The 27955-nt window shown below is 52.3% G+C and overlaps 2 protein-coding genes across 3 annotated transcripts in view; one reads left to right on the top strand and one right to left on the bottom strand.

Moving 5' to 3' along the window:
- Window positions 1-281: 281 nt before the first annotated feature.
- MAVS (mitochondrial antiviral signaling protein) lies at window positions 282-5967 on the bottom strand. Its single transcript, XM_032109480.1, has 7 exons — window positions 5904-5967; window positions 5134-5263; window positions 4843-5023; window positions 4272-4489; window positions 3354-3885; window positions 2153-2307; window positions 282-1681 (listed from the first exon to the last, which is right to left on the bottom strand). The coding sequence occupies exons 2-7, from the start codon at window positions 5248-5250 to the stop codon at window positions 1025-1027; spliced, it is 1860 nt and encodes a 619-aa protein (XP_031965371.1). The 5' UTR covers window positions 5251-5263; window positions 5904-5967; the 3' UTR covers window positions 282-1024.
- Window positions 5968-7516: 1549 nt separating this feature from the next.
- PTPRA (protein tyrosine phosphatase receptor type A) overlaps window positions 7517-27955 on the top strand; it is a 114911-nt gene continuing 94472 nt past the window's right edge. For both annotated transcript variants that reach the window (XM_032108794.1, XM_032108795.1), the window contains exon 1: window positions 7517-7760. The gene's annotated coding sequence lies outside the window, so the exon portion shown is untranslated. The remainder of the gene's footprint in view (window positions 7761-27955) is intronic.

Here is a 27955-nt window from a genome sequence, read left to right as displayed (position 1 = left end):
ACCCCTCTGCCATGGGCAGGGACACCTTCCCCCTAGACCAGTTTGTTTCAAGCCCTTTAAGTCACTGGAAGGTGCTACAAGGTCTCCCCAGAGCATCTCAGACTCTGGTACGGTCTCCCTGCAGTGTGCAGCTGATCCCATTTGTGTCCAGCCTGAGCAGAAAGTTCCTATACCCCTATGACATAGCAGCAGGTATCAGGAAGGGCAAGAACTCCATCTACCCTTCCAATCAGGCTCAAAAAATCCAGCCTGAAAAATCAAAGACACCCAACAAGCCTTTGTGGGACGAAGTCTGCTTAATGTTGGCATTGCCTGAAACATTCCTCTTAAATCAGAAACCCCTTTTCCTGCCTGGAGGGGGTGAAATGGGGCTGATCCTTGAGAACACTGGTTAGATGCAACTCTTTCCTGACCCTCATGTTTATCCCCAGGGTCAGTGCTGCATGAAGCAATTCCAGGAGGAGCAGCAGAGACCATCAAAGGTCCTTGCAGCAGAGCCAGAGACACCAAGTAAGGCGAACTGAACATGAGACGTCTGGCGGAGGCTGCTGCATGCACCCTTGGGCACATTTTCAAGCCAAGATGAGCAGAGCCAAGAAAATCAGCTCTGCTGTTCCAGGATATCAGCACAACCTGTCCTGGCTGCACTGCACAAAGGGCCCTGGAGGTCACCCTTTGGATCACCAGTTTCCCCGAGGCCTCCTGGGACCAAACAAGGAAGACATGGAGAATCACCATGAGGGCTTTCCTTTTTGACTCAATGGATCACTTTGGAGCAGGATCCTCTCCTCCATGTGTGTAAAATGAGAAGGCTACAGCCAAGAAGATGGTTGGGAACTGGGAGGGACCAGACCCAAAGCCAAGAGCATCATGTACCAAGGCCTCTTCCAGCAGAACCTTCCAGAAAAAGATTTAACAACGCCCCTACTGCCCCCCTGCTATTCTTCAGGCTTCAAAGCGTTGGCCAAAATCCTGTTGCCAGAGGAATTCCCCTGGCTGCGTCACGGTCATGGCATTGCATCCACTATTTCCGCAGCCGAGTGTACATCACGAATGCCACGGCAGAAATGATGCCAACAGCTGGAAGGATGTACAGCAGGGACAGGCCATTGCTGTCCCCCTTTGGGACTCTGGCCTGAGGTGAGCTGGTGGCAGCATCATGGCCACTGCCAGAGTTGAAATTGACAGAGCTTCCAAGGGGACTGACTCCATCACTGCCAGCTCCAAGCTGGGTGCTGGGGTGATGATCCACATGGACCTCATGGGTGCCCAGGGAGGTGCTGTCCCAGCTCAGAGCAGGACAAGAGTCTCTGCTTGCTCCAGATGCCTCCTTTTCCCTTGGGTCTGCACAAACCAAGGAGAGACTGGGGGATGCTCCTCCTGAGCTCTGGCTATCCCTGCTCACCAGGATTGGGTCGCTGCTGAGGCCAAGGCTACTGGAGGCGGTGGAACGGTGGTTGCTGGGCTCCTGAGAGCTTGGGCATCTGCTGGCCACCTCTGGGCTGCCCCGAGGCATGGACATGAGGACGCCTGGCTTGCTGAGCTCCTCATCCCTCTCATCACTATGAGACACCCAGACGTTCGTGGCAGAGCTCCCCCGGGAAGCCGATCTCCCAGCCGTGTCTTTGGAGCCTCCTACCACAGCTGTGCCCAGGACAGGGTTTGCCAAGGCCGGGACCACCTTTGGGAGACAAGGAGAGGGGATGGGTGCCAAGGGAAGCACCCACTGGCCTAGTCTTGGGCACACAGGTCCCACACAAACCCACTTCAACACTCAGTCCCCACACCTGCCACTAATAAAGTTGGGTCACAGGTAACAGCGAAGTGAAAGAGCGAGGGAAGAAGGGAGGCAGACAGGAAGGAAGGGGAGCCAGGCAGTGAAGAGAGCAGTGGAAAACAGCACCTGGAAGCCAGGAGACTGACTGGCAAATCAAGGAGGGGAAATAAGGCGTCAAAGCCCAACAGTTTGGCTCCCTTCTCCCATATGCTCCATAACACAGTGTGTGGACAGTAACATGAACACAGTGGGGGAAAAAACATCCCTGAATAAACTCATCACCAGCTCATGTGGCACTGCAAGAGAAATCTCCCAACCAGGGGGAGTTCACAAGGACACGAACGAATGCAAGTGGCAAGAGGAAAAGTCACCTACTTCCTCCTTCGGTGGCACAGAGGGGGTGCTGCTGGCTGTACTCCCAATGGGCAGTTTCTTCTCTTGCGTAAGAGCCTTCAAAGAGGTGTCACAGGATGGGAAAGTGTCTCTGGGCACAGGGGTAGCAACCAGGGTAGCTGTTTCCATTGAAGCACCTGTCAGGGAGAAAACAAAGTACATTGTGTTAACCAGGAGGCCTAAAAGGTGAGATCTGCTCTTCCTCAAGGATACCGTGACAGGACAGTCCCCAAGCTGAGGGGGTGGCACAGGGAGCAGGACCCATGCCCTGGCTCTGCTGTGGTACCTCAGCTTTCCCTGCAGCTGCAGGTAACTCATGCAGGGTGGGCTGCAGGGCTGGGGAGCACCAAGGGAAACAGAGGCTTTTAAGGCTCCTGGAACTCCATGTCCCCCCAGCCAGGAGGGGCTGACCCCACATGGTGGGGGCAAAAAGGCTGGGAGGGATGGGTGTCTCTCCTCCCGGAGACCCTGGAGTGGAGGGCAGGGCTTTATCCTGATTCTATGAAGCCCACGGGTGAGAGATGCAGGAGATGCTAAAATTCCCCCAGACGCAGGACACAAACATCTCTACAAACTAGGGGAAGGGGAGAAGTTTCACACCCAAAGCTGCTGCACCGACAAAAAAAAAGAATTAAAATGCACTTGGATAAGATGATTGTTGTAGGTTCCTACCAAATGAAAGAGTCTGGTCTGTTCTACTCCAACCATTCCCCCAGCACTGCCAAGGCCACCACTAACCCATGTCCCCAAGTGCCACATCCAAATAGCTTCTAAGTCCCTCCAGGGATGGTGACCACCGCTGCCCTGGACAGCTGTGCCAGTGCTTGACAACCTCTTCCACAAAAGAAACGTTCCCTAACATCCAATCTAAACCTCCCCTGATACAACTTTACTCTTGTCCTGCTGTTTGTTACCAGCAGAGTCTGACCCCAACCTGGCTGCCCTCTCCTGTCAGGCAGCTGTAGAGAGTGAGAAGGTTCCCCCTGAGCCTCCTTTTCTCCAGGCTGAGGCCCCCCGGCTTCCTGAGCTGCTCCTCATCAGACTTATGCTCTAGAGCTTTCCCAGCTCCATTCCCTTTTCTGGACACACTTCAGAATCCCAATTTCTTTCTTGCCATGAGGGGCTTTCAGCAGCACCTCCTGCTCCCTAGTGGCTACCTGGTTCTGCCAGAACAGAAACCCACCTCCACTCCCTTGATGCCCATGCAGCTTCTTCTCCGCATCAAACTGCTCCTGGATGAGGAGGGGGCTGCGCACATCCACAAAGCTGCCCATGGGCTCACCATGCCCAGAGCTTGGCACAGGCTGCTTTTTTGGTGCTGAGTTTGGGGGCTGCTGCCCCACACCACGAGTGGCCCCTTCCAGCCGTGGCGGTGACTCTGTGGAGATATCTGAGTTCTCTTCAGGCTCATTCCTGGGCTGCTCGGGGCTGTGAGTGGCACCTGCATCCCTCGATGGAACAGACCTGCCCAGGGCCAGGCCCGGTGTGCCGCGGTGCAGGTGGTTGGCATTCCCAAAAAACCCGTTGTCCACACACACTGGCCGGCGGCTCAGCCAGTCCCGGCCCTGCTCTGGGGTCCCCGGTGACACCGGCACAGCCCCGGCGGGGTGCGAGGGATTCCCCTCTCCACTGTGCCCACCGCTCACTCCGCCATGGACTTTGCTCCCAGGTGGAATTGGCTGGGGACTCTCTTGCTCTGGGAGTTTTTTGGGGAGCTGGAAGGAAATGAGCTGTGTTAAATCACTGAGATGAGGGGGTCTGGAACCACGGGGGTGCTCCAAACCCTGAGCAGTGACCCCTGTGAGGCTGGTTATGAAGGGGGTCTGGGGTCTCTCCTTGGCACCCACCCGATAGTCAGGGGCTGTGGATAGAAGCCTGGACTGGCAAAGCAGACCCGCACTGCCCCCATGGAGGGAGACAAGAGAGGGAGCAGTTACAGGGACAAATATAAGATATAAGTTATCAGATGCAGCAGTGATCAGCAGTGAGAGGCTGCTTGGGGTGGCCCTGAACAAGCCTGGCCCTACCACGGGCTTCCCACACCCCATCAAAAGGTCCAAAAGGGACCTTTATGTCCCCATCCAATGCGTGCCCTGCTCACCGATTCCTGCACTGGGAGCCTGGCCTCCAGGTCCGTGCTCCTGGGGGTGGCAGCACTGGGCAGGACAGGTGGATGGTCACCAGCAGGCAGGTCTCGGCGTGGCTGCTCATCCATCGGAGCACCCGGGGCAGGATTTGGCCCCAGGGATGGTGTCTGGGCACTGACAGTGGGAGGGGCATCACTGGGAAGGGAAGAGGTAGCAGCAGAATCTGAGGGACCTGGAGGAGACAAGCAGATCACTGTGGGAAAAACTGAGGAAGCAGAGGATAAGTGTGGGGCTGAGGCAGCTCTGTGTGCGTCCCTGCTCTGTCCCCACATCAGCCAAACCCACAGCACTCATTCATTCATCTTTCCATCTTCCCTCAGGTGACAACCCCAGCCCACCACCAACTCAAGCACCTTCAAACGTGGACCTGTCATCCTCAAACACGTCACCACAGTGAAGAATATCCCTGGGACAGTCACAGACACCTCCAGCACCCTAGGAAGCCAAGGCAGGGACAGAGACGACTTTGCGTCCCCACCTCCAGCAGCCCCCCAGGGCACACTCAGGGAGGATGAGGCTACATACGAGGTCGAGGTTTCCAGGTGTCATAGACTTCCTGCAGCTCATCGGCCAAGTGCCCTGCGTTGTTGTGGTGCAGTGCCTGGATGAGATCCTGTACCCAGCCCTTCCTGCACCTCAGGTGCTGATAAAACCTAAAGACAGCTGCCTGGTTGCCCCGTGTCTCCTCCCGGGCAAGGAGTTCATCCTAGAAAAAACACACAGGGCATCTAAGAGACGGTCTAGCTTAGAGGTTAGACAACTCTATGTTCCCATTGGGGAAGGAGCCTGGCAGAGCTCAGCAAAAAAGGCAATTACTCTGTCAGAATCGACAAGGCAGGTCAGGGAATCGGCCAGCGACGCCACTCGGATAGCCCCAAACTTCTTGAGGTTTTTCGTAATGTGGATGTACACTTTGTCTTCAGCCAAACCCATCCTGGCTCAGCACCTGCAGAGAGACAGAGACTTAACGTGAGCAGAGGCTGCTGGTGAAGCTCAGGCTGTCTCCAGAAGCTGGAGCTGTTCCATAGGCACCCGCGCCCTGGCACAGACACTGCGATGAGACAGGGGAAATCCCAGGTGGAAAACACGCAGAGAAGACGTTCGGGTTAAAGTTCAAAGCTCAGCTTCATTTCCACAAACCTCGCTTCTTTCTACTATCGCCCATCCTGTGTTTATTCCCATTTTGCTTGTTTGGATTCAGCCGGCGGGTTGGGGGCCGGCCTGCCGGCAGGGTCATAACAAACGCCAGGGCCACAACAGGCGACAGGGCCAACACAAGCACCAGGGGCCACGGCTGGAATCCCGCAAAAGCAATGGAAAAACCAAAGGGGAACGCATAGGGCTCCTTCCCACAGGGAATGGCGGCCCGCAGGCCGCGACGTGGCTCTGTGCGCCCTCACGGCGGGGCCCCCCCGCCCTCAGCGCGACCTTCAGCCCCTGGGGGAACTCCGGGAGGTTCTCCGCTCTCAGATCCCCATGGCAGAGCGGCCGGGGGTCGTGGCCAGGGCTGTGTCGGCCGCGGGGGTCGATGCGGCCCCGGTGCTCCCCCCCCCCGGTTCCCCTCACAGACCCTCAGGGCCCCTCACCTGCGCCCGCCGCCGCCGCCGCGCGCCCGTCACTGCTATGGCCCCTCCCCCTCATGTCGTGCCCGCCGCTGATTGGCCGTCGCGCACGCCCGTCACGATGATTGACAGGTAGTGATTGACGGGGGGCGTGTCCGGTTCCGGGCTCCTCAGGACAAGGAGGACGCGGAGATCCTGGGGCGCGTCCAGCGGGTTTTGGGGGACGGGAGCGTCTCCCCTACGAGGAGAGACTGCGGGAGCTGGGCTGGTTTAGTCTGGAGAAGAGAAGAGTGAGAGGGGATCTCATCAATCCGTATAAATATCTCCAGGATGGTGTCACAGGATGGTGCCAGACTCTTTCCAGTGGTGCCCAGCGACAGGACGAGGACTAATGGCCATAAACTAAACCACAAAAAGTTCCACCTCAACTCTTTGTGTTGAGAGTGAGCACTGGAACAGCTGCCCGGGGAGGTCGTGGATCCTGCCTCTCTGGAGATACTCCAAACGTGTTCCTGTGTCACCTGCTCCAGGTGACACTGCCTTGACAGGGGGCTTGGACTGGATGATCTCCAGAGGTCCCTTTGAGCCCCAGGATTCTGTGGTTCTGTGATTCTGGGAGCTGCACCTGTTCAGCCTCGGCAAGAGACATCTGAGAAAGAACCTCACTAATCTGTATAAATATCTGAAGAGAGCGTGCCAAGAGGACAGAGACCGGGCTCTGCTCTGTGGTGCCCAGCAATGGGACAAGAGGCAAAAGGCAGAAACTGATGGAAATTCCACCTGGATATGAGGAACATGCTCCTTCATGTGAGCACTGGCACAGGTTGTCCCAAGAAGCTGTGGCTGCCACATCCCTGGAAGCGTCCAAGGCCACAGGTGATGGGGCTTGGAGCAACCTGGGATAGTGGAAGGTGTCCCTGCAGGGAGTGGAACGAGATGGTGTTTAATGTCCCTTCCAACCCAAACCATTCTGTGATTTTAATTAATTGAAGCCAGCTTTCCTCACTCTAAATTATAAAAAAAGATCATATTTCTGGGTTGTTTCTAACTAAGAAGAGATCTTTGTGATGATCAAAACTTACCACATGAAGAACAAAAGCCACTCGCTCAGTTGCGCCCAGTAATTTTTGTTCATAGAATCACAGAATCATAGAATCATAAAATCATAGAACATTAAAGGTTTGGAAGGGACTTTAAAGATCGTCCCAAGCCACCCTGCCACGGGCAGGGACAACCCCCACTAGACCAGGTTGCTCAAGGCCTTATCCAACCTGGCTTTGAAAATTGCCAGCGTTGGGGCATCCACATCTTCCCTGGGTGACCAGTTCCAGTCGAGCATCCTCACAGTAAAAAGTTTCCTCCTAATACCCAATATAAATTCCCTCTCTTTCCACTTGTACAGTTACTCCTTGTCCTGCCGCTGCATTTCCTTACTAAGAGTTCCTCTCCGGCTTTCCCGTAGTATCCCACCAAACCTTTTTGTTTATAGTTAATTTCCTACTCCGGAATTTTGGGAAGCGGGACCGGGGCGGGGGGGCGGCAGTGCCGCCTCCGCGCCACCAGGGGGCAGCACCGCCACGTGCAGGGGCCCCTCGTGGCCACGCCCACGGCCACGCCCCGGCCACGCCCCCGGCCCGGAGCCGCGCGATGGCGGCGGCAGCGGGCGGGCGGCGGCGGCGGCGCCGCTGAGCGCCGGGAGAGCCCCGAGGGGCGGCGGGGGCTTCCCGCACCCCTTCCCCTTCCCTCATATCCCCCTCCCCTTTTCCCCCGACCCCCCCCCCCGCGCCCTCCCCCGCTGCGCCGTCCATGGTTACAGGCGCCCGCCGCGGCCTCGCAGCGGAGCCGTTTGGGCGGGAGCCGGCGAGGGAGCAGCGGCCGCAGGTGAGCGGGGGGGGGGTTCGCAGGTGACCCCCGGGGATGGGCACGGGGTTGTTACGGTGGCGTGGGGGTGATGGAAGGGGCGGGGGGCGCGACCCACGCGTGTTCGTGGAGTTGGGTCTCCCCCGCCCTGTCCACAGTGAACTTGGGGGTTAGTATTTGCGTATTTGTAGGTATATTTGTTGATGGTAATGGTGATTTCTAAAAGTGATCGCGGGCTGGGGATTGCGGATTTGCTCCGTTGGAGCGAGTCCAGAGGAGGCCACCAAGTTGATCGGAGGGATGCAGCACCGCTCCTGTGAGGAAAGGCTGGAAGAACTGGGATTGTTCAGCCTGGAGAAGGACCCGGGGAGACCTAATGGGGGCTTTTCAGTACTTGAAGGGAGGCCACAAGAAAAATGGAGAGAGACTTTTTACTAGGGCCTGGGGTGACAGAAGGAGGGGGAATGGCCTCACACTGAAAGAGAGTACGGTGAGATTAGATATTAGGAAGAAATTGTTCCCTGTGAGGGTGGGGAGGCCCTGGCACAGGTTGCCCAGAGAAGCTGTGGCTGCCCATGCCTGGAAGTGTTTAATGCCAGGTTGGACAGGGCTCTGGGCAAGCTGGGATAGTGGAAGGTGTCCCTGCCCACGGCAGGGGATGCAACAAGATGGGCTTTAAGGTCCTTTCCAATCCAAACCATTCCATGATTCTATGAACCTCCAACTGTGGGTCTGCAGCGACCCACGGCCTCCTCCCACCCTGCACCCACGGGGTTGGACACGGGGGCCCAAGCTGGGGACAGCCCTGTAAGACCCAGAAAAGGGCTGCAGGGCAGGGCCACCATGGCCACGATCTCCTGCCAGCACCCACCACCTCCCTGCTGCAGGATCGCCGGGCTCCCTGGACACCTCCTCTCAGGGCACTGCGGCTTCTGGTCAGTGAGGAACCCTCCTGACCCACGGCCTGACCACGCCCCCCTTGGCAGATCCAGGCCGTGCCGGTGACCAAAGGCTTCTTTTGGGACGGATACTCCAGCCTGGGGACTTGTGGCCTGGAGCCTGGCTGCTCCCTGTGCCATCCCTCCGGGAGATGCTCCAGGCTGGAGCATTGAAAGGTACATCCTCTTTGCTGTGGGGTCCGAGGGCTCTGTCCCCTTCTCACTGGCTCTTTCCGCTCCTCGAAGGGTGTGTCCCCTCCTCACCACTGCCTCCGCGCATCCCAAACGGGAATCCCAAATGGGAATGTCCGTGCTGCCCCTCTCCGGGCTCTCCCACGCTCGGGTAGCTGCATCCTCCCTTCTCGGCCAGCGCTTGCTTGTTTCTGATCTTGGATGTCATCGAGGGTGGAAAATGTGACAGGAAGGAAGGGAGGCTTTTTTTCCCTCCTGCTAAATATGGACTGACATTAAAAATCCAAATACTGTCGTGAAAGGAATCCCAACCTCTGTTTGTCGAGGGAGAGAAGAACGATGTTTTCTGGCTTTTCGGCTGTGAGGTTCCAGCTGGGAAGTTTCGCAAGGAGTGGTGGAGTCCTTGCCGGGAGCCTCAGGAATTTACTGAGCTTGTTCACAGGACACTCTCCACAGCGTCTTAAGCTAAAAAAAAATTAGTCATCCCTTCTCTGCCTGCCCGTGGCTGGGGGAAGCTTGCTGCGAGCATGCAGGACGCTTGGAAATATTTAAGGATTTTTTCCTCCTGTACAAGGAGTTCTAGAAAACGGCAGGAAATAAAACTGCGGCCCCAACAGGAGTTTTTCATCTTTATTTTAATTCCTGTTGCTGCAGCAGCCAGTGGCAGGGAGGGGAAGGATGTGCTCGGGGGAGCTGCAGCCGGGTTTGGGGGGAGGATTTGTCTCTCCCTGTCAAGCATCAGATGCAAACTCATGCTGTTATTCCCAGAGATATTGGGAAACAGATTCTGTGTGGAGCTCTGGAATGAGGAATGGGATCACAGGGCTGGTCAAGGCACGGCCAGCTCCTTGATGGCTTCTGCTGTGGCCAGGGTGAAGAGCCAGGATGCATTTTGGGGAGCAGGGACCACGGCTTCCCTAGGACCTGGGGGTGCTGGGAGAGAGAGACTTGGTGTCTGTGCTGGGCAGAAAGTGGGCACTGCTGCCTTCCCATTCCGTGTGTTTCTTTCCACCCCTGTTGGAGAGCTTTCTGGGGGAGCGCCTGTGGAAAGCTCCAGGGTTTTTGCCTGATCTTTATTAAAACGGTTGGTTAAAGCAGCTGGTTGGTTACACTTGGCTGAAGGTGGTGGAGTCATCGTCCCTGGAGGTGTCCAAGGAGCAGCTGAACATGGCACTCAGTGCTCTGCTCTGGTAACAAGGTGGGGATTGGTCACAGGTTGGACTTGTGAGGTGATGATCTTCGAGGTCTTTTCCAACCTAAATGACTCTGGGATTCTGTGAAAACAGTGGGGGATCCTGGGAGGTGCTGGAATAGGTACTTCCTGTTTCCAGGGTACTGGTGCTGGTGCTGCTGTGTTGTTCCCAGACTAAGGAGACACAGCCCTGCCTTCCTGAAACATCCCTCATAAATATCTGAATCTCTGTGCTGCTCCGTGATACTGGTCCATGTCCAACATCAACATCCTTGTGGATGAGCAGCTTGAATTCCCTCTCTCCCCGTCTCCTCCTGCTACCAGCCTACATCTGTTCTGCTCCAACCCTCTGTGTTTCCAGTGGGGTGGTGGATCCCAATCCAGCAGGGAGGGTGCAGGTTTTGTGACCTCTGCTGTGCCACTGTCAGGGTCTGTGTGGTGCCCCAAAACACTGGGGAGCGTGGGGTGGGATATTTTGCATGGAACTTGGCGCCTGTAGTGCTTCCATAGGGTCAGGAGTGGCACCAGCTGCTGCCTGGTCCTCCGCTCCTGGTGTGACATGGGCAGGAGGTCAATCATCCCTGGCAGCCGCTCTCTGGGCTCATTCACAAATCGCATTTTCCTCTGGAAATAAAACAAATCCCCGGGCTTTCCTCTCACAGTGGAAGTCATTTGAACACGACCAGGTCCGCCAGCATCCCCAAAGCCTGCGGACAGGAAGAGACACTTGAGCGGAGAGGTAGGAAATGTCTGCATTTAGAGCAGTGGCTGATTCATCTCCTGCTCTTAACTCTTTCCCCCCTGATTTTAGTGGGATCAGCTGGTTTGCTTCAAGGCTCGGAGCCCAAGGAGGCTCTGGCTGGATCACAGAATACTGCTGGGTTTTGTACATCGTGTTTACGTGGTTTGGGGTGGAGAGGGAACGGGGTGTGCGGTTATCCGAATCGGATAACCAGAACGTCGGCAGTCACATTAGGGAGGATTAATATTTAATATATAGGGTATGAACCATTGTGCTTAATCACTATCTGATGGGCTTAGGAAGAGATTTGGCGATAAGCAAGTGATTCCTGAGCCATCCAGACTGATTTCTTGCATCTTCCTCTGGAGCAGCTGGTCCTGGATATCGCTAGAGGCTGGCGCAATCCTGTTCTTCCTGATGTCTCCAGTTTTTGTAAGTGAGTAGAGTGGCTTTCATCACGAGTGTTCGCTTCTCATTAAACTCACAAATACTCTGGAAACCCTTTTTCTCTGATGCAGCTCACGTGGCTGGACTGTCAGCTGTGGCACCTGTCAGCACTTGAAACTTCTGTGTGTGGCCAAAGCTCGTGGGAAATATGTTGTGGGATCCATGGATAATGGCACTGTCACATGCATCTGCCCAGGCACTAGTCCAGAGGCAGCTCATTGATTCTTTTGTCTGTCTAACCTCTTTAGGAGGCCTTTCATGCCATCTCCAGGCTCCCACCATGGTCCTGGAACTCCCCATGAGAGTGGTGCTGCTTTCCACAGCTGCTTCATGTTGCCCCACCTGGATTTTTTCTGCAGCATGAGGTGTTTTGTAGTACAGCAAGGTAGGGGCTGCCCCTCTGGGAAGGGGATTGCTGTGTCTGTGCAGGGAGGAGGTGATGGTGGGGAGTGCTGTGTCCAAGGCTGGAGTCCTCAGCACAACAAGGACTTAGAGCAACTCCAGAAGAAGCCATAAAGATGCTTCCAGGGCTGGAGCTCCTCAGCTCTGGAGCCAGGCTGGGACATGTTCACCTGGAGAAGAGAAGGCTCCAGGGAGGACTTGGAGCCCCTTCCAGTGCCGGAAGGGGCTCCAGTGGAGCTGGAGAGGGACTTGGGATAAGGGATGGAGTGACAGGACAAGGGAAATAGCTTCCACTGCCAGAGGGTGGGTTAGATAGGATATTAGAAAGAAGTTCTTGGCTGTGAGGGTGGGGAGGCCCTGGCACAGAGGTGCCCAGAGAAGCTGTGGCTGCCCCTGGATCCCCGGAAGTGTCCAAGACCAGGTTGGACAGGGCTTGGAGCAACCTGGGCTAGTGGAAGGGGGTTGGAACTGGCTGCTCTTTCAGGTCCCTTCCAACCCAAACCATGCTGTGATTCCACGATTCTATGCCAGGGCACTCAAACAATGCATCTCCACAGCCACATGTCCTGCAGGTTGGAGGGTTGTGTCTCCATGGAAGGAAACCCTCCTTTAGGCTGCAGGAGGGTGTGTGCCTGCACCTGCCTTCCTCCCAGCCTCAAATCAGAGCTCTCCTGGCTGAAAGCATCGGCCATGGCTATCAAACCTGCCGAGCTGTGGATGCTCGTGTGGTACCTCTGTGTTTATGGCAGCTGCAGTTTTGATGGTGGCAGTCAAAACACCTGAGTGGGGGTTGAGTTTTGGCATATTGGTCATGCAGAAAATCCTAGTGTCTACTGTAGCAGGCATAGAGGTTGGAAATCTGTTTAAAATTGGGACTACTTTTTTTCCAAAACACCTGTGGAAGAATTAGAGAATCAGGGAATGGTTTGAGTTGGAAGGGACCTTAAAGCTCATCTCCTTCCAAGCCCCTGCCATGGGCAGGGACACCTCCCACTAGGCCAGGTTGCTCCAAGCCCTGTCCAACCTGGCCTTGAGAACGCTCCTTTTGTTCTCTGTGCAAACAGATCACTTGCTTAGGCAGCAGCAACTCCTTATTCCAGAATAATTTGTTGTCCTAATTCCTTCCTGTTGAAGCAACTCCATTTTGCATGGAATAATTAGCACTAATTTGGGCCTGGGATGGAAAACAAGCGTTCTCTGACTTCAGAGGAGCAGAAGAGAGAGTAACCTCTGCCTTTCCCACGAGTCAGGTCGTGCCATGCCATCCCTCCTCTGAAGCCAAATTAAAACCTGTCAGTGAGACCAAACATTCCAGGTTGGTAGGAGGGAGCAGGAGGTGGAGGTGTCACCGATTTTAAGCCCTCTGCTGTTGCATGGAGCTGAGGACAAGTGTGGTGAGGGGGAATGGAGCAGCACCTCCTTCCTTCTTGGCTGACGCTGAGGAACAAATAAACAGAAATGTTCTCACCGCGCTGATGTGAAAAGCTGTTTCTGAGCCAGCCTGGCCTGTTGGTGGATTCCTGGTGCCCCAGCCAGGTACTTGAGACCTTTTTATTGCCATAACGAGGAGTTCCTCATCCTGCCCCGCAGTCTGACTCGATCCATGGCTATTTTCTGGTCCTTCCAGGAAGACATGCCTGCACTGCCTTCCTTCATGTAGGGAAGGGAAACCAGCCAAACCCCTTTCCTCTCCCAGAGCCCTGAGTGTCTGAAGAAGGGGAGGTGCAGGGCATCCTTCCTGGTTTCCCCAGCATTTACCTGGGAAGCATGAGATGAATTCCAGTGCAAAGCTGTTGCAGGCAGGATCTCCCCTGCCTGTCTCCCAGCTGCCTTTCTTGATTCTGGTAGGCTCAATGTTTGCTGATGGGGTTGTGAGCACCGAGGCCATGAACCATCTGTTCAGGATGAGTCCTGCAGGCAGTGGAAATGGGAGATGCCCAGCCTGGAAATCCCAGCTGGCAGAAAATGGGCTTCCATTGTCATGATACCTGAACACCAGCCACCTTGGCTGATGGATGCTGCTTAGATAGAGAGTTTTAAGATCTGGATTCATAACTTGGGGGTCCAAGACACCTCTTGGCACTCCAAACTCCATCAATAAAGGTGTGTTACAGGCTCATTGTGGAGGTGCTGCAGCAGCATACCTGTCTGAAAAACAGGGTTTGGCCTGTTGGAGCTTGTAGGTTTTGTGTATTCAAGTTAAGTAATAGGTGACAGGAAGCCTGGATCCAGGTATGAGCAGTGAATCAATCACCACTGGATTGCTCTGGGGTTGAACCAGCACCCCTTAGGATGACTGTCCTCCCATATCACGCCTGGTGTTTCGAAATAATCTCTGATTGTTCTGATGAGCTGAACCCCAGAGGTTTAGCTGGCTTTGGGCTCTACCCCATCAGTGGTGACCTTGCTCCAGGGCTGGGGAGAGCAGCAATTCCCAGTGTGACTGCTGAAGGCAGGATGTCTCCCTGGGTCTTTACTCACATGCTCTTCCCCAGGGCGTTGGGGATCATCTGCCTGAAAGAGAAGTTGCAGAGAGTCTCCCCAAAACTGACACCCAACCATCCTCACTTGTCCTCTGGGCACTCAGCATGTCATCTGGGAACACTGATAATGGAATCACGGGATGGTTTGGTCAGAAGGGACCTGGAAGATCATCTCATTGCTACCACCTACCATGGGCAGGGACACCTTCCACTCTCCCAGGTTGCTCCAAGCCCCGTCCAGCCTGGCCTTGGACACCTCCAGGGGCAGCCACAGCTTCTCTGGGCAACCTGTGCCAGGGCCTCGCCACCCTCACAGGGAAGAATTTCTTCCTAACATCTAACCTAAACCTACTCTCTTTCAGTGTGAAGCCGTTCCCCGCTTCTCCTGTTGCTCCAGTCTCTCTTTTTCTTTCCTGCAGGCTCCCTTCAGGTCCTGGAAGGCCCCAATTAGGTCATCCCAAAGCCTTTTCTTCTCCAGGCTGAGCAATCCCAATTCTCTCTCTTTCCTCATAGCAGAGCTGCTCCATCCCTCTGATGATCTTGGTGGCCTCCTCTGGACTCGCTCCATAGTGGTGAACTCACCAACTAAGCAGCAGATCCTCCTGGAGTCCCTGGGATTGTGTGGGCTCCCCCCCTTGCTTCCCACCTGTGTTTTTAGAGGTAGTGTGTCAGTTCCTCCTCTGGGGATTTCAGACACTTCAGTCACAACCTCAGGGCCGACAGTACTAATTTGTGTTGGTAAATGATACCGTGGGATATGTCGGAGAGGGTTCTGCAGCCAGGAAATCTGTTCCTGGCCCCAGTGTGATTGCAACCAGCTCCGAGTCCTGCTTGCTCCCGGTCAGGCATCTCTTACTCCATCCCCAGAAAAACTCTGCTACACCCAGTGCAGACCCAGCCCTGGACCAGAAACAGAGGAGAAACAGGGCTGGAGGAAGAAGGGAAAGAAGTGACCCACAGAGGCAGGGAATTAGGTGAAGGAAAAGCCAGGAAGGAACTCAGGTCTGGCTGCTGGTGGCAAGGGTGACCCGAGACACTCAGCCAAACCAGGAGCAAAAGGGACAGATCTCCCAATCCCGATGCTGTTAAAACTTTCTGGAAGGCTGGAACCTTCAAATGAGTAAATCCCACTGAGTAAGAGGAGAAATATGAAGAACAGGATTTGCTTTTTTTGTGTGTGTGTGGTTTTTTTTTTTAAAAAAAAGGCATTTTAGTGGTTTATAAAGATTCCAGCAGCGCTCTGGGAAAGCGTAGCCTCCCGTTCCAGGCACCGTGTTCATCACAGGAATATCCTGGCTCTCGACCTGCAGGTCTCGAGGTACCATAAATTTTTCTGGTGATAGTGTGTGGCAGGCCAGCATGCAAAACTTTTCCTGCTGCTTTACAGTTTGAATCATGTTTTTATCATGGCAGCAGATAATCATCTCACTCGTGTTCCAGAAGCGAAACTCTTGTGGATGTGTTTGAGAAGCCTGAAAATAAATATATTCACATGTGTTTGCCAGTGTTGCTGAACACATGGTGTGTCTCAGAGCCTCTGGATTTCACTCTCTTGCAAACTGGCCACTCTTGAAAGCTCAGAAGTACAACTTTAGTCCTGTGCTGCAGTTTCATACCCCTTCCACAGCAGACACTAATGCCATCCCCTAAATGATGAATTAGAGATGAACAGAGATGAGTTAGGAATGAATAATAAATTGGAAAGCATGGATAATCCTCAAGATTTTCTCCTGAGGAGACTTTAAACCTGTTTGGCTACAGGAAAGTAGATGTTTTTAATCCCAGTTGCCGTGTAGAATTTGTATCCTCGTTCCGGTGGCAGGGTGGGAATGCTGGGTGGGATCTTTGGGTGACTTGGTGGCAGCAGCTTGTCTTTAGATACTGAGACTGGGATGAGAGAGGTTCAATTATTTTCTAATCTTATCTGGGAGTGTGCTTGACAACCCTTTCCATGAAGAATTTTCCTTTATATCCAATCTAAACCTCCCCTGGTGCAACTTAAGGCCGTTTCCTTCTGTCCTGCCTCTTGTTCCCTGGGAGCAGAGCCCGACCCCCACCTGGCTCCAACCTTCTGTCAGGGAGCTGTATTCAGCCAACTCATTTATCATCTTTCTATACCAGTCTTGGCCTTCAGTGGTTGTGTGGGAGTTATTTTTTGACTCCAGCAGGTACCTGGAGGTGAAATCTGTGGCCCAGCCATTTGTGTTGCAGCAGTGCCTGAACTGGGGCTGTGCTTCAGCTCTGGCTGTGCAGGTCTGGCCTCCCAGAATCCAACATCCAAATGAATAAAACCAGGAATAATAAAATAGAAAAAAGGCTAGCTGAGAGAGAAAAGCAGCTTTGGAAGGGCTGAGGTGAATCTCTGCTCTCCTGAGAGGTAAATACAAGTCACAGTCATCTTTTCTCATCTCTCTCATCCCCTCCTCAGCTGAGGCTTCAGAAAGGATGACAAACCTGGTGGCTGTTTGAGTATTTTCCACCTCGGGTCCATCAGCTTTTAGGGTGGTTTGGAGGGTCCCCAAATACCTCCATCCCTCTTGGTGGCTGTTGTGAGGGTCCCTGCTGGAGTTCATGTCCCTCAGCCAGGGCTGCAAGGGAGCTCTTGGCAATAGAGGTGCAAAACCAGTGCTGCAGGTGCGTGTTCACAAGGGTGACACATCTCCTGATCCACCCAGGAGAGGCTGTGGAGGCACCCAAGTATCTGATACTGCTTCCCATGTCCAGGTTTTATCCATGGCATAGTGTAGGATTTACTCTTCACATTTCTTAAAATGTTCTAGAGGAAGTTCCATGCCTGTGCAGAGGTATTTGCCTTTTTTTCCAGGATATTCTGTGGGGGTTGTTCGAGTTTATGTAACTTCCCATATGTTGCCCTCTTCTTGTAGAAACTTGAAGATAAATTGTGAAATGCAGGCAGCTGCTTTAAAAGGATACATCCTCAGCTGGAGCTCGGCCTGTTTGTGGCCAGAAAAGGGGAACCTGAGAGCCCTCTGTCCCTGTTTCCTCTCTGGCACAGCTGAGTGAGCAGCGTGGGATGGAGCATCTGATGCTGCCCCGTTGCCCAGCACGGGGATGCTGCTGCAGGAGGAGGCCCTGGTGAGCTGGCAGCAGGCTCCAGAGCAGGCACGCGCTGTGAGTGTGGTGGTTTCTCCATGGAGAGGCTGCAGCCCTGGCATCATTCCCTGCAAGCTCTTTTCTCCTTTCCAAGGCTGCTGCATTCCCTGCAGTGCCCCTCTGCCCAGCAGAGAGGGTGGTTTAAGTGGCACTTTAAGTCAGTGTTTATTGAACCACTTTGCTGGACCAGGTCTTGCCTGGTGCTGCTTGGTCTTCATTCCCATCTATATCGTAGAATCATGGAATCATTTGGGTTGGAAAAGTCCTCTAAGACCATCCAGTCCAACCATTCCCCCAGCACTGCCAAGGCCACCACTGACCCATGTCCCCAAGTGCCACAGCCACACGGCTTTTAAATCCCTCCAGGGATGGGGACTCCAGCACGGCCCTGGGCAGCCTGTTCTAATGCCTGAGCACCCTTTCAACAAAGAAATTTTCCCAAATATCCCACTCTAAACCTCCCCTGCACAACTTGAGGCCGTTCCCTCTCCTCCTGTCCCTGTTCCCTGCGAGCAGAGCCCGACCCCCCCCGGCTGCCCCCTCCTGTCAGGGAGTTGTGCAGAGCCACAAGGTCCCCCCTGAGCCTCCTTTGCTCCAGGCTCAGCCCCTTTCCCAGCTCCCTCAGCCACTCCTGGTGCTCCAGACCCTTCCCCAGCTCCACTGCCCATATCAGGGTCTGAGGGTGCTCAGTGTCTTGCAGATCCACATTTGTTGGCTCCTGTGGGACACAAGCCCAGCAGCTGGTAGGAGATTCATGGCTCTTGTTCACTGCAAGCTTGAACAAAGCCCTTCACCCATCACCCAGGTCAGTTCTGCTTATCATTTTTGAGAATGGTTCAGTCCCGTGTTCAGAAGGAATTGGAAGCAGGGTAGTGGCAGAGCTTGGAGCCTGCCTCAATCTGGGGTGTTCTGGTTTGGCCAAATTTAGAAATAGTCACCCTAAGACATGGGGAATTACACAGTGTGTAATTAGGGTCTCCAAAACCATCCCTTTCCATTCCCTCTCCAACCCCCCTGGAGCAAAGCCAGGAAGCCCAGCCACTGAACAAACCCCTCTTTGGAACTTCAAGGAATTTGTCCTCTGACAGTTGCGCTCGCTTGACTGGTGGACAGAGAACCAGGAAGTCTGTCCACAAGTGGATGGGAGAGGTGGAAAGTCCTGAAGGGAAAAAGTGCTTCGGGGATGAACCACACAGGTCTGATGATAACTGGCTGGAAACTTCAGCCAGGGCTCCTGGACAGGCAGACAGCCTCAGCTATGCCGGGAAAACTGAGCTCCTCCACATCCAAACCCAGGAATTGACCTATTCAGTGGGGTTTTTTTGAAGTTACAGCAAGATCATGAGTGTCTTTAGGAAGCCAGGAATTTTGCAGTTGCTCAATACTCGCTCAGCTGCTTCGGCATGGGTTATTTGGAATGGTTTTAGTTTTGTAGAATGGATTCAGAGTTACCAACGTGGGATCTTTGGAGATGAGTGTGTTTAGCTGCTGTGGAAAGAGGTCCTGGCAAGGTGAGGCCTGACTTGGTGAGTCTGGCTTCATTGGAGGTGACATGACAGCAGCCTCTGGGCAGCACAGCAGACTAGAACACCAGTCTTGTAGTTTAATCTGTTTAAACTGTCTCTGCTGCACAAAACAAGTTCCTGCCTTTTGCTGCCCAGAATGCCAGAGTTTCATAGAATCATTGAGTCATGGAGTGGTTTGGGTTGGAAGGGACCCTAAAGACCATCTGGTTCCAACCCCTGCCATGGGCAGGGATGCCTTCCACTATCCCAGGTTGCTCCAAGCCCCATCCAACCTGGACTTGGACACTTCCAGGGATGGGGCAGCCACAGCTTCTCTTGTGTTTGGAGGGTGCAAATCTCACCTGCTACAATTTGGCTTCGTTTGGGAGAGAATCTTTAAAACTGTTTTGAAGCCTTTAAGGATTCCTCTTCCTAGGGAACTCATGGTGCTGTGTATGCGCAGGGGGATTTCATTTTGGGCTGTTCAGTGCCCCACACGCCAAGAAAAGTGGCACGGATTTAAGGGAATTTAAGTTCCTGAAGCCCTGAAATTCCACTCAGCTGTGCCAGAGAAAGTATTGCTGCCCAGCTGAGATCACTGCTTTATATTTGATATTGAATTCCCCCCTCCCCTGCTGCTTCATTAAGGCAGTGGAGTTACAGAAATGTCAGTAATTAGCTATTGAAGGACACGGGTGGTAGCACATAGGTGCATGGCTGTTATTCCAGGGTTTTCAATCCAGCATGGAAAGGTCATCTCTGCCACGCTCATCATGGCTGTGACTGGTCCCATCCTACATCCAACACTTTCTGTGCCACTTCAGCTGTTTCCAGCCCCCTGGATGGTCGTGGCAGTGCATTCCATGCTCCCCCTTCAAAATGGGACTTCAGGCAGGCTCCCAGCCCCTGCCATCAGATCCCAAGCCTGGGATAGGAACAGGATTGCCGCTTCCACATTTTCTTTTCCATTTTGCCTGTTACAGGAATTGTTGCCAATCTCTTCAAGTATCCCTTGAGCTTTGTCTTCACTGGCAGGACTGGGCTGTTGGCATGGAGCATTTCCAGGAGGATTGCTTTGCTGTGGAGGTGACAAATGGCAGCTCAGCTGCTTTGGGATGCTGTGACCACTTCACAAGAGAGCACGTAGAATGCAGAGCTCAAGCATTCCCTGTCCTTATTGAAGTCCTTATTTAAGGTCCTGCAGGCTTTCTTCTGGGGAAATTCAGAGTTCAGCCACTGGGTTAATGAATTTTGGTGGGGTTTTTGGAGAACCAGTCCTGTGTCAAGCCTTGGGAGGCTGCGTGGCCTCTGACCGGTGCTGTAGCACAAACCTACCTTTGGCCTTGGGCTACCAAGTTCCATCTGTGGGCCAGCTCTCAGGTAACGGTGGCTTTTGCCAAAGACAGGATGGTATGTTGTGTCCTTCCTGTAGGAAGCTCTTGCAGTGACCCTCTTGTGGCTCTTCAGCCAGTTCTGAAGCATCTCTGGCTACCCCAATTTGCCTGTGGTCACTTGATGTGCAGTTAGAAATGACCCTGTCAAAGTGTGGTGTTGGATGATACATTAGAATCAATTGTTCTCATTGCTTATGGTTTAATTCATATATTTTTGGAAGCTGGGCCCTCATTCTGACTTTGAAACAGTCAGAACATTGAGTAAAACACTCCAAAGCTTTCAAAACATTTGAACTGTGTTCTCCCTTCAGACATTGTCAGTCATTTCCATCCTAGATCTGACCCCAAATAGCTGCTCTGAGCTGTGCCCAGGTTGCAGAGGTCCTTGGATCTACCTCCTGAGGCCTGAGGAACATTGGGAATGATGGTTTGGGGGAGAGGAACTGAAAATGAATGTGGTGGTTAAATCTGTTCTTGCTAATAAGAGCCACTTGAATTTATTTTTGGGTGCAATTTTGGTCCATCCTATTCTGGAGCTAAATTCATGATTTGCTTTTTGGATTGTCTCCTCCTTCCCTCTTGGCCTCCAGCTGCCAAACCCTCCCTTCTCCCCCCATGCCCTGGCACATGGCATTGCAGCATCCCGAGCTCCAGCACTGCAGATGTGCCAGATGGAGATGCTGAGCTCGTGCAGGCCTCAATTTTGGAAGCAACAAAAAAATGATGACTTGAGCAAAACCTTCTTGTTTGTACTGAATTTTGTCAGAGCCCAGCAATGTTGAACAGGCACCTTGGAAGCTTCATGCCAGAGAGCTCCCAAGTGTTGCTGCTGTTCATGGAATAGTTTGGGTTGGAAGGACCTTAAGGACCATCTATTCCCAGGAGGGACACCTTCCACTAGACCAGGTTGGTCCAAGCCCCATCCAACCTGGCCTTAAAGCCACAAACAACCTCTGCTTTTAAAAACCTGTCCCCTAAAATGGTGTTCATAGACAAAATCACACTTACAGCAAACACTTGCCCACTTAATCCTTCCACTTGAGATTTTTCTTTCCTCTGGGCAGGGTTGTTTCTCAGCAGCTTTGAGTGCAAGGATGCCTATTTGTCAAGTCTTTGCTGGCTGCAGAGTTGAAACTCTTCAATACTCCTGTCTTCTGTGAGCTCTCTTCCATGAAACTTTCCTTCACTTGCCGCCCTCCTCCCATTTATCAAAGCCTGCCTTGCTCACGGATTTGGTGCCTGGTGAGGGACTGGGGTTATTCCCATTGTGTCACACCAGGCTGCCTGCTGTCCCCAGAGAAAAGGGGAGAGATGGGAAGTAAAAGGAAGAGTTGATGCTTCCATGCTTGTTGAGAAATGCTGGCTTTTGAAATGCCCTAAGCCTGAAGTCTCTTGCTTGGAGAACAGGTCTGATGTGCCTAATGATGCTGACCACTTCCCACTCCAGTTGCCTGGTCCAAAAGGGATTTACTCGCTCAGAAATGGGGCTCGTTCAGCTTGCTTTAGGTAATGGGCAGCTGAGGAAGCAACACTTTAATTTTTTCCTAGAATAAAATGTCCTGCAGGGGCTTCATGTTTAATAATAATCTGTAAAATCTTGTGATCTTTGATTTCAAGGCACATGCTGTGAGCTGAACTCAGTGGTTTAGTCACAGAATCACAGAATGGTTTGGGTTGGAAGGGACCTTTAAAGACCATCTCATTCCAACCCCTGCCATAGGCAGGGACACCTTCCACTATCCCAGGTTGCTCCAAGCCCCATCCAACCTGGCCTTGGACACTTCAGGGATGGGACAGCCTGGACAACCTGTGCCAGTGTCTCACCACCCTCACAGGGAATAATTTCTCTCTAATATCCAATCCAAACCTCCTCTCTTTCAGTCCTGTCCTACAACCTCCCTTTCACCTTGGTGTCAGCTGTGCCTTTTCCACCATTAATACCTGCACTTAATATTCCCACTTCTTGCTTAATAATTGGGGGGGTCAAGCCCTCTCTTGCCAAAATTGGGTGTTCTCTGGGGCCCTGGCACAGCAGCATTGGCTCCTCTGTTAGTCCCTGGCTGAGCAGGGAACGCCGCTGCCCCAGAGCCGAAAGGAAAAGAAGGTGTGAAGAGCTGACGAGTTGTTTCATGGCAGGGGTGAGCTGATGTAAGATGGAGGCGGTGTTGTTTTGGAGAGTTTATTTTTCTGTTCCCTCCTTTCTGCACGTGTTGGACCACGTCTGGTGCTGAGTAAGGTGGCTCAGCTTGCTTACCTTGGCGTGAACGCCGCGCTCTGGCGCAGCACCTTGTCCTGGCTGGTGTTTTGGCAGGCTGGCAAATGAGCTGTCCCACTGTGGCTGACACAGAGCCTGGCACAGGTGGCTCTGGAATTGCCTGGGGTGGGAGGTGAGGAAAAGGGAGCTCTCACCTGGTGGCAGTGGCCTGTGTGATCATCCACCACAGAATTCCCAGCTCCGCTCGGTGCCCTGCGTGCCTGACTCCTGCCTCTGGTTAGGCTGAAATGAAAATGTGGGAACCAGATGTGACCCGCCAATACTATCTTGTTTAACACCCTATCTCCAGATGTTTCCAGTTTGTAGTGCTAATTTCCCCTTGCAGTTATCCAAGAGCTAAATCCAAGATACTTGCTGCCTTTAGGAAGAGGGTCCAACTGACCTGAGTTTTATCTCTTCCTTTGCTTGATCCCACATCTCTTGCATCCAGGTTGGACAAGCCTGTCCATCTCCAAACTGCCACTTCCATCTCAAAATCATCTTGAAGTGAAGTTTTTACTTCATTATCTGCATAAGAGGATTGAAAAGCAAGAAGAATCGGATTTTTGCCCAGGAAATTTTGTGCTTTGCAAGGGCATTTCACCACATCCTTTTTTGAAGGCTGTAAGAACAGCTTTCTCCAAGGGATGCTCTTCCCTTGGGACTGCTCATGCTTTTCTTAAATTTCACCAGCACGTGACCACAGGGCATGGAAGGACTCGCAGGAATGTTCCTAACTCCCTTTGAAAGGCAAGCTGTTATTTCAGCCTCTTGCAGAATCACTCTGACAGGAGACACTGCAATCAGGCTCCAGAGGTAATTGCATTTGTAATGTGAAAGACAGAACAGGGTCTACAATTCTCATCCTTGACTGGCTCTGCGGGGACTCAAGGTAGTCCGAAAAAAAACCCCCAAACCAACAGACCCAACCATTGCTTCTGAAATTTGTGATTGGTCTGGGCAAAACATTAGGAAACAACATACTCAAGGGGACAGGGTGATCTCATACATCTGACTTTAAAGCAACACGCTCCCATGGAAACTTGTTTCCGTGCCTATTCCAGAGCACTGGCTGCTGCCTGGATCTCCCCTGCCCTCCCTGGCCCAGCTCAGCTTAGTCAGCAAGTTCCAGTTCAACTTCTGCCTTTTATTTTGTGCCTGTACCTGAGTTAGCTCCATTCCTCAGTAACCAGCTCTTTGTCAGAGGAAAGGTTTCCAGGATGCTGCCAGCAGCTCATTGTCCGTTTCCTGAGAAGAACTGCTTGCTTTTAAGTAGTTTGCCTGAAATCTTGACTATTCCAGTGCAGCTGAGGCTTCCTGTGTTGGTTGACTTTCTTGGGATGAAGTTCCAGCCACCCACATGTGATGTTTGCGGTTAGTTCTGAGTCTGGAGAACAAATCTCTGCTGTAGGGTTTTGCCATCACCGTGTTGTTGTTCCTCTCATGTTGCAATGTGTGACCATCCTCGGTGTGGCAACTGTGATTTACAAGCAGCAGCTCCCCACTGTTTATTGCTGTTGGATTTTGAGGGGTGTGGAGACAGGAGCTGGGCTGGAGTGAGCCACAGGGGCTGGATGTAGCAGTGTTGAAGGAAGTCACATCTGGAGCCCGCTGGCTTGAGCGAGGGATGTTTCTGCCGTGGCACATCCTCCCTGGTCCTTCCTCAAGTGCAGATCAGACCTTTATGATATTCACAGCACTTGAGTGCGAAGACAGTGGAAGGATCTTGGCATCCCAGGTGGAGATGAGCTTGTTTGCATCCAAGTTACTCAAGGGTTTCCTCTAATAAAGCCGTGGCATTCCCCGTTTGGCTGGCTCGAACGCCCGGCTGGTTTCTTTCTTCTCTGTCATCAGAGGTGTGGTGTCGACTTTCCCATTAGAACGTTGCTCATTCGATCCCATTTTTTGAAAAATAATAGAACAGATTATCTTTTCTGGGCCTGACTCTTGCTGGTTTTTTGGGAGCAGGTGCCAGCAGCTGGTGTGGCCATGAATGAAGTGATACAAGAGAAGCTTGTCCAGAGCCGACCATAGCTTCCTATCCACCTCTGAAGGATTTACCCTTCTTGAAAGGTTTCCATTTCCATTAAATCCACCCTGTAGCAATGAAACCTGAAAAAACCAGGAACTCCCACCTCCAGCAGACTGACTGGTGTTGGTGTTGTTTGGGTTTTTAACTGGGGAGAATGAGTCAGCCTGTCCTCAGAAAGCACCAGGACTATTGGCACCACTTGACCACCAGTTTCCTGTTGCTCCCTTTTGCTTCTCTCTTTTTCCTTTTGTTGAAGCTTTTAGGGCTTGGCTACACGTTTGTGAGAGTGTCTGGATGTTTCCCACTACTGGGACTCTACTGTGTGTGTCTTCTCTGCTTATTTTTTTCGAAAGGAAGACCAGAGATCAAGTCCTTGGCTGAACCTCAACTTCTAGAATCATAACTCTAACTGCTGACCTTAGGGAGCTGTCAGCTCCACAAATAAATCTTTAAAAATCAGCATTTTCACTGTAAAAATTCACGCAACTTGATTGCAAAGTCGCTTCAAGCAGAACGGAATAAAACATATTAACTGTTTTGCGGTAAAGCTTTAAAGGTAGGTTAGGTAACAGAGGACTGACGACTGCAAAGTTACGGCAAACTCATTCCAAACTTTTGTGTTTGGTTTCTGGGATATGGCCTTGGTGTCTCAAACCATGCTTTGCATGCTGGGCACTCATATTTTTTTGTTGTTCATCCCTTTTTCTTAAAGAAAGGAACACGGGGATGTGCAGGAATGCCAGAGCAGAGCATGTGTGCCCAGGTGCTGGAGGCATATCTTTGTCTTGTGAGCATTTGGGAATATCTGCATGGAAACCAGTGCTTTTGGGGATGGGAACCATCCCGACTGAAGCCGGAGCAGATGGGACACGCAGCCTGAACCAGCCCGTCTCGTTTATGCTTTATTAATTAGACATGTTATCAGAGTCATCTGTGTTTTCTTTCCTTTTCTCCTTTCCAAACCAGTTCTGCTGCTTCGCTGCCCGCAGAGGCTCTGATGAGGAGCTCAGTTTGAATCCCTGAGACTTGCATGGCAGCACTTGTTCATTGTGGTCTGTTTGAGCACCATAAAAACTTCAGGGAGAGAACTCAGAGGAGCTTTGTGAGCGCTGGGGATCAGAATTTTGGGAGTTGCTGGTGCTGTCCTGGTAGCACATCCTCCTCCTATGTACTGTCAGTGTTTGTAAGAACTTCCACCATGTGTTAATCACAGAACGGTTTGAGTTGGAAGGGATCTTAAAGACCAACTTGTTCCAAGCCCTGCCATGGGCAGGGACACCTTCCACTATCCCAGGTTGCCCCAAGCCCCGTCCAGCCTGGCTTTGGACACTTCCAGGGATGGGGCAGCCACAGCTTTCTTGGCAAACTGTGCTGCTACTTTCTATAGGATGCTTAAAAACTGGCATGGATCAAAAAGGTGACTGGATAAACTCGTGGAAAGAAAATGTAAAGATCCCTGGGTAGAAACAGTCCATGCTGAAGACTGGGAAGTGTTCTGGGGAGAAAACGGTACATGCTGGTGGGGAACTCACCTTGCTTCACAGCCTTGCTGCTGATTACTGTTGGAGGTATTGAATTAAACAGATCTCAAGTGGGGTCTGTCATGCCCATTGGGACAGTCTCAAGCTGTCCCTGTGCACACTCAGCTTCAAGATTTTACTGAAAGAGAGAAAAGCTTTTTCAAGTGCTGGAGTGGGAGCTGGGAAGTAGGGATTTTTCTCAGATTTCCCTTTGAACCTTGATCTCCCAGCAGGTTAATATCTGAATCCTCAGTGTCAGTGCTCTTCATCTGTATCTGAGGGTGAAGTGGGTCATAAAACCCTTTCAGTGAACCCCTTATAGTCTCAAGCTGCTCCAGTGGAGGTTCAGGTTGGTCATTAGGAGGCAATTCTTCATAGAAAAGGTGATAAAATGCTGGACTGGGCTGCCCAGGGAAGTGGTGGAGTCCCTGTCCCTGGAGGTGTTGAAGGAACAACTGGACGTGGCACTCAGTGCTCTGGTCTGGTTGACAGGGTGGTGATGGGTCACAGGTTGGACTCAATGATCTTGGAGGTCCTTTAGAACCTGGGTGATTCTGTGTGTGCCTATCTCTGGTGCTGGAGATAGTGAAACAGAAGTTGGACTCAATGATCCCTGAGTGGGTCCCTTTGAGCTCAGGATATTTTGTGATTCTCTGAAACACCATAAAGCCAACCTGAGTTTTGGCCTTTCCAACACCTGGGTCTGTTTTATAGCCACCATTTGGCGAGGTGAAGGGAAAATCTATGTCTGATGCCCTTCCAGGGAAAATTCTCCACTCACTGAAGAAGCAGCAGGATCATCCCTGTGAACACAGCAGGGAAATGACTTTTAGTGATGGGCTGGCTTGGATACTGCCCAGATCCCTTCCCTTACAGCAGGACAAGATGATGACCGTGTCCAAGCTCTTCCCTGGCACACACACTCAGCGTATGTTATCCTTGAAGTCCTTTTCCCAGGCATGGCATGCCTTTGTGCAGGCACAGTGTCTACCCTGCTAATAGGATGCTGGTGTCTTCTATCAGCGAGTTAATTGGGTCCCTCGGTGCTGGGATATTTCCTGCTGCTGCATCCTCTTCCCGGAGCTACACCTCCAACTCGGGAACTTCCCTGCTGATGAAGATGTGATGCTGAGCTCTCTGCCGTGCCCGGAGCCAGCGGAGGTTAAATCCCAGATAAAGCTATGGGATTGCTCGCAGCCTGGGGGGGGGGTGGGATGCACACGCTGAGAGGTTGCTGGAGGCATTTTAACTGCATTTTGTTTATCGAGCTGGCTGTAAACACAGCAGGAGGTTGCTGCTTCTCCAGAGCCCGGGAGCCAAAGGTGTATCGATCCCAGGGAGCTGTGGGACACAGGTAGACGCTGGGTTGTTTCCAGCTGAGGATGAAATTTCTCTGCATCCTGCGCTTCCTCCTCTACTGTAATGATTTTATAACACAACTTTGTCAGCTGATTTCTCCCCAAAGCAAGAAGCCCTGTTGCTAGGAGTGGGGTGGGGGGGGGGGAAAAAAACCTCAGGAATACTCATTTTCAGCAGTCCAACACTGCCGATAACATTGAGTCACTGCTGAAAGCCTCAAAGCAAAACAGATGTTCGGTTTCTAGTGACTAAGTAAGTATTAAAGGTACCAGATGAGCAAAGTTTTAACTGAGGTATTTAATTTGTGGTTGGCAGCTGAGACAAAGCATGAGCAAACAAGGTGCAATGCAGAAATGGTCTCTCTCCTGGCTTACACATGCCGGTGTGTTTTCATAAAACCTTTTTTGTTCCATTTTTTCCCATTTTTTAAATATGTCTTTCCGGCTTGACTCATTCTCTCTGTAGTTGTAACCTTTAGTTCTGGGTGGGAAGGCAATTATTTTGTGAGACATGAGACCAGTGGCAGGGTGAGTGGGCTCTTGTTGCTGCGTCTGTCATCTTGCTGTTTGACAAGTCACTTCTCCAGGAGTGGTTTGTGTCTCTGAAGTTGGGGATAATTACACGTGTTCTCAAAAATAAGGA

Source organism: Corvus moneduloides, chromosome 5 (genome assembly GCF_009650955.1).
Source record: "Corvus moneduloides isolate bCorMon1 chromosome 5, bCorMon1.pri, whole genome shotgun sequence".
In the NCBI taxonomy this organism is placed as follows: domain Eukaryota; kingdom Metazoa; phylum Chordata; class Aves; order Passeriformes; family Corvidae; genus Corvus; species Corvus moneduloides.
Note: the sequence above shows the minus strand (reverse complement) of the source record. Positions and strands in the feature narration are given on the sequence as shown.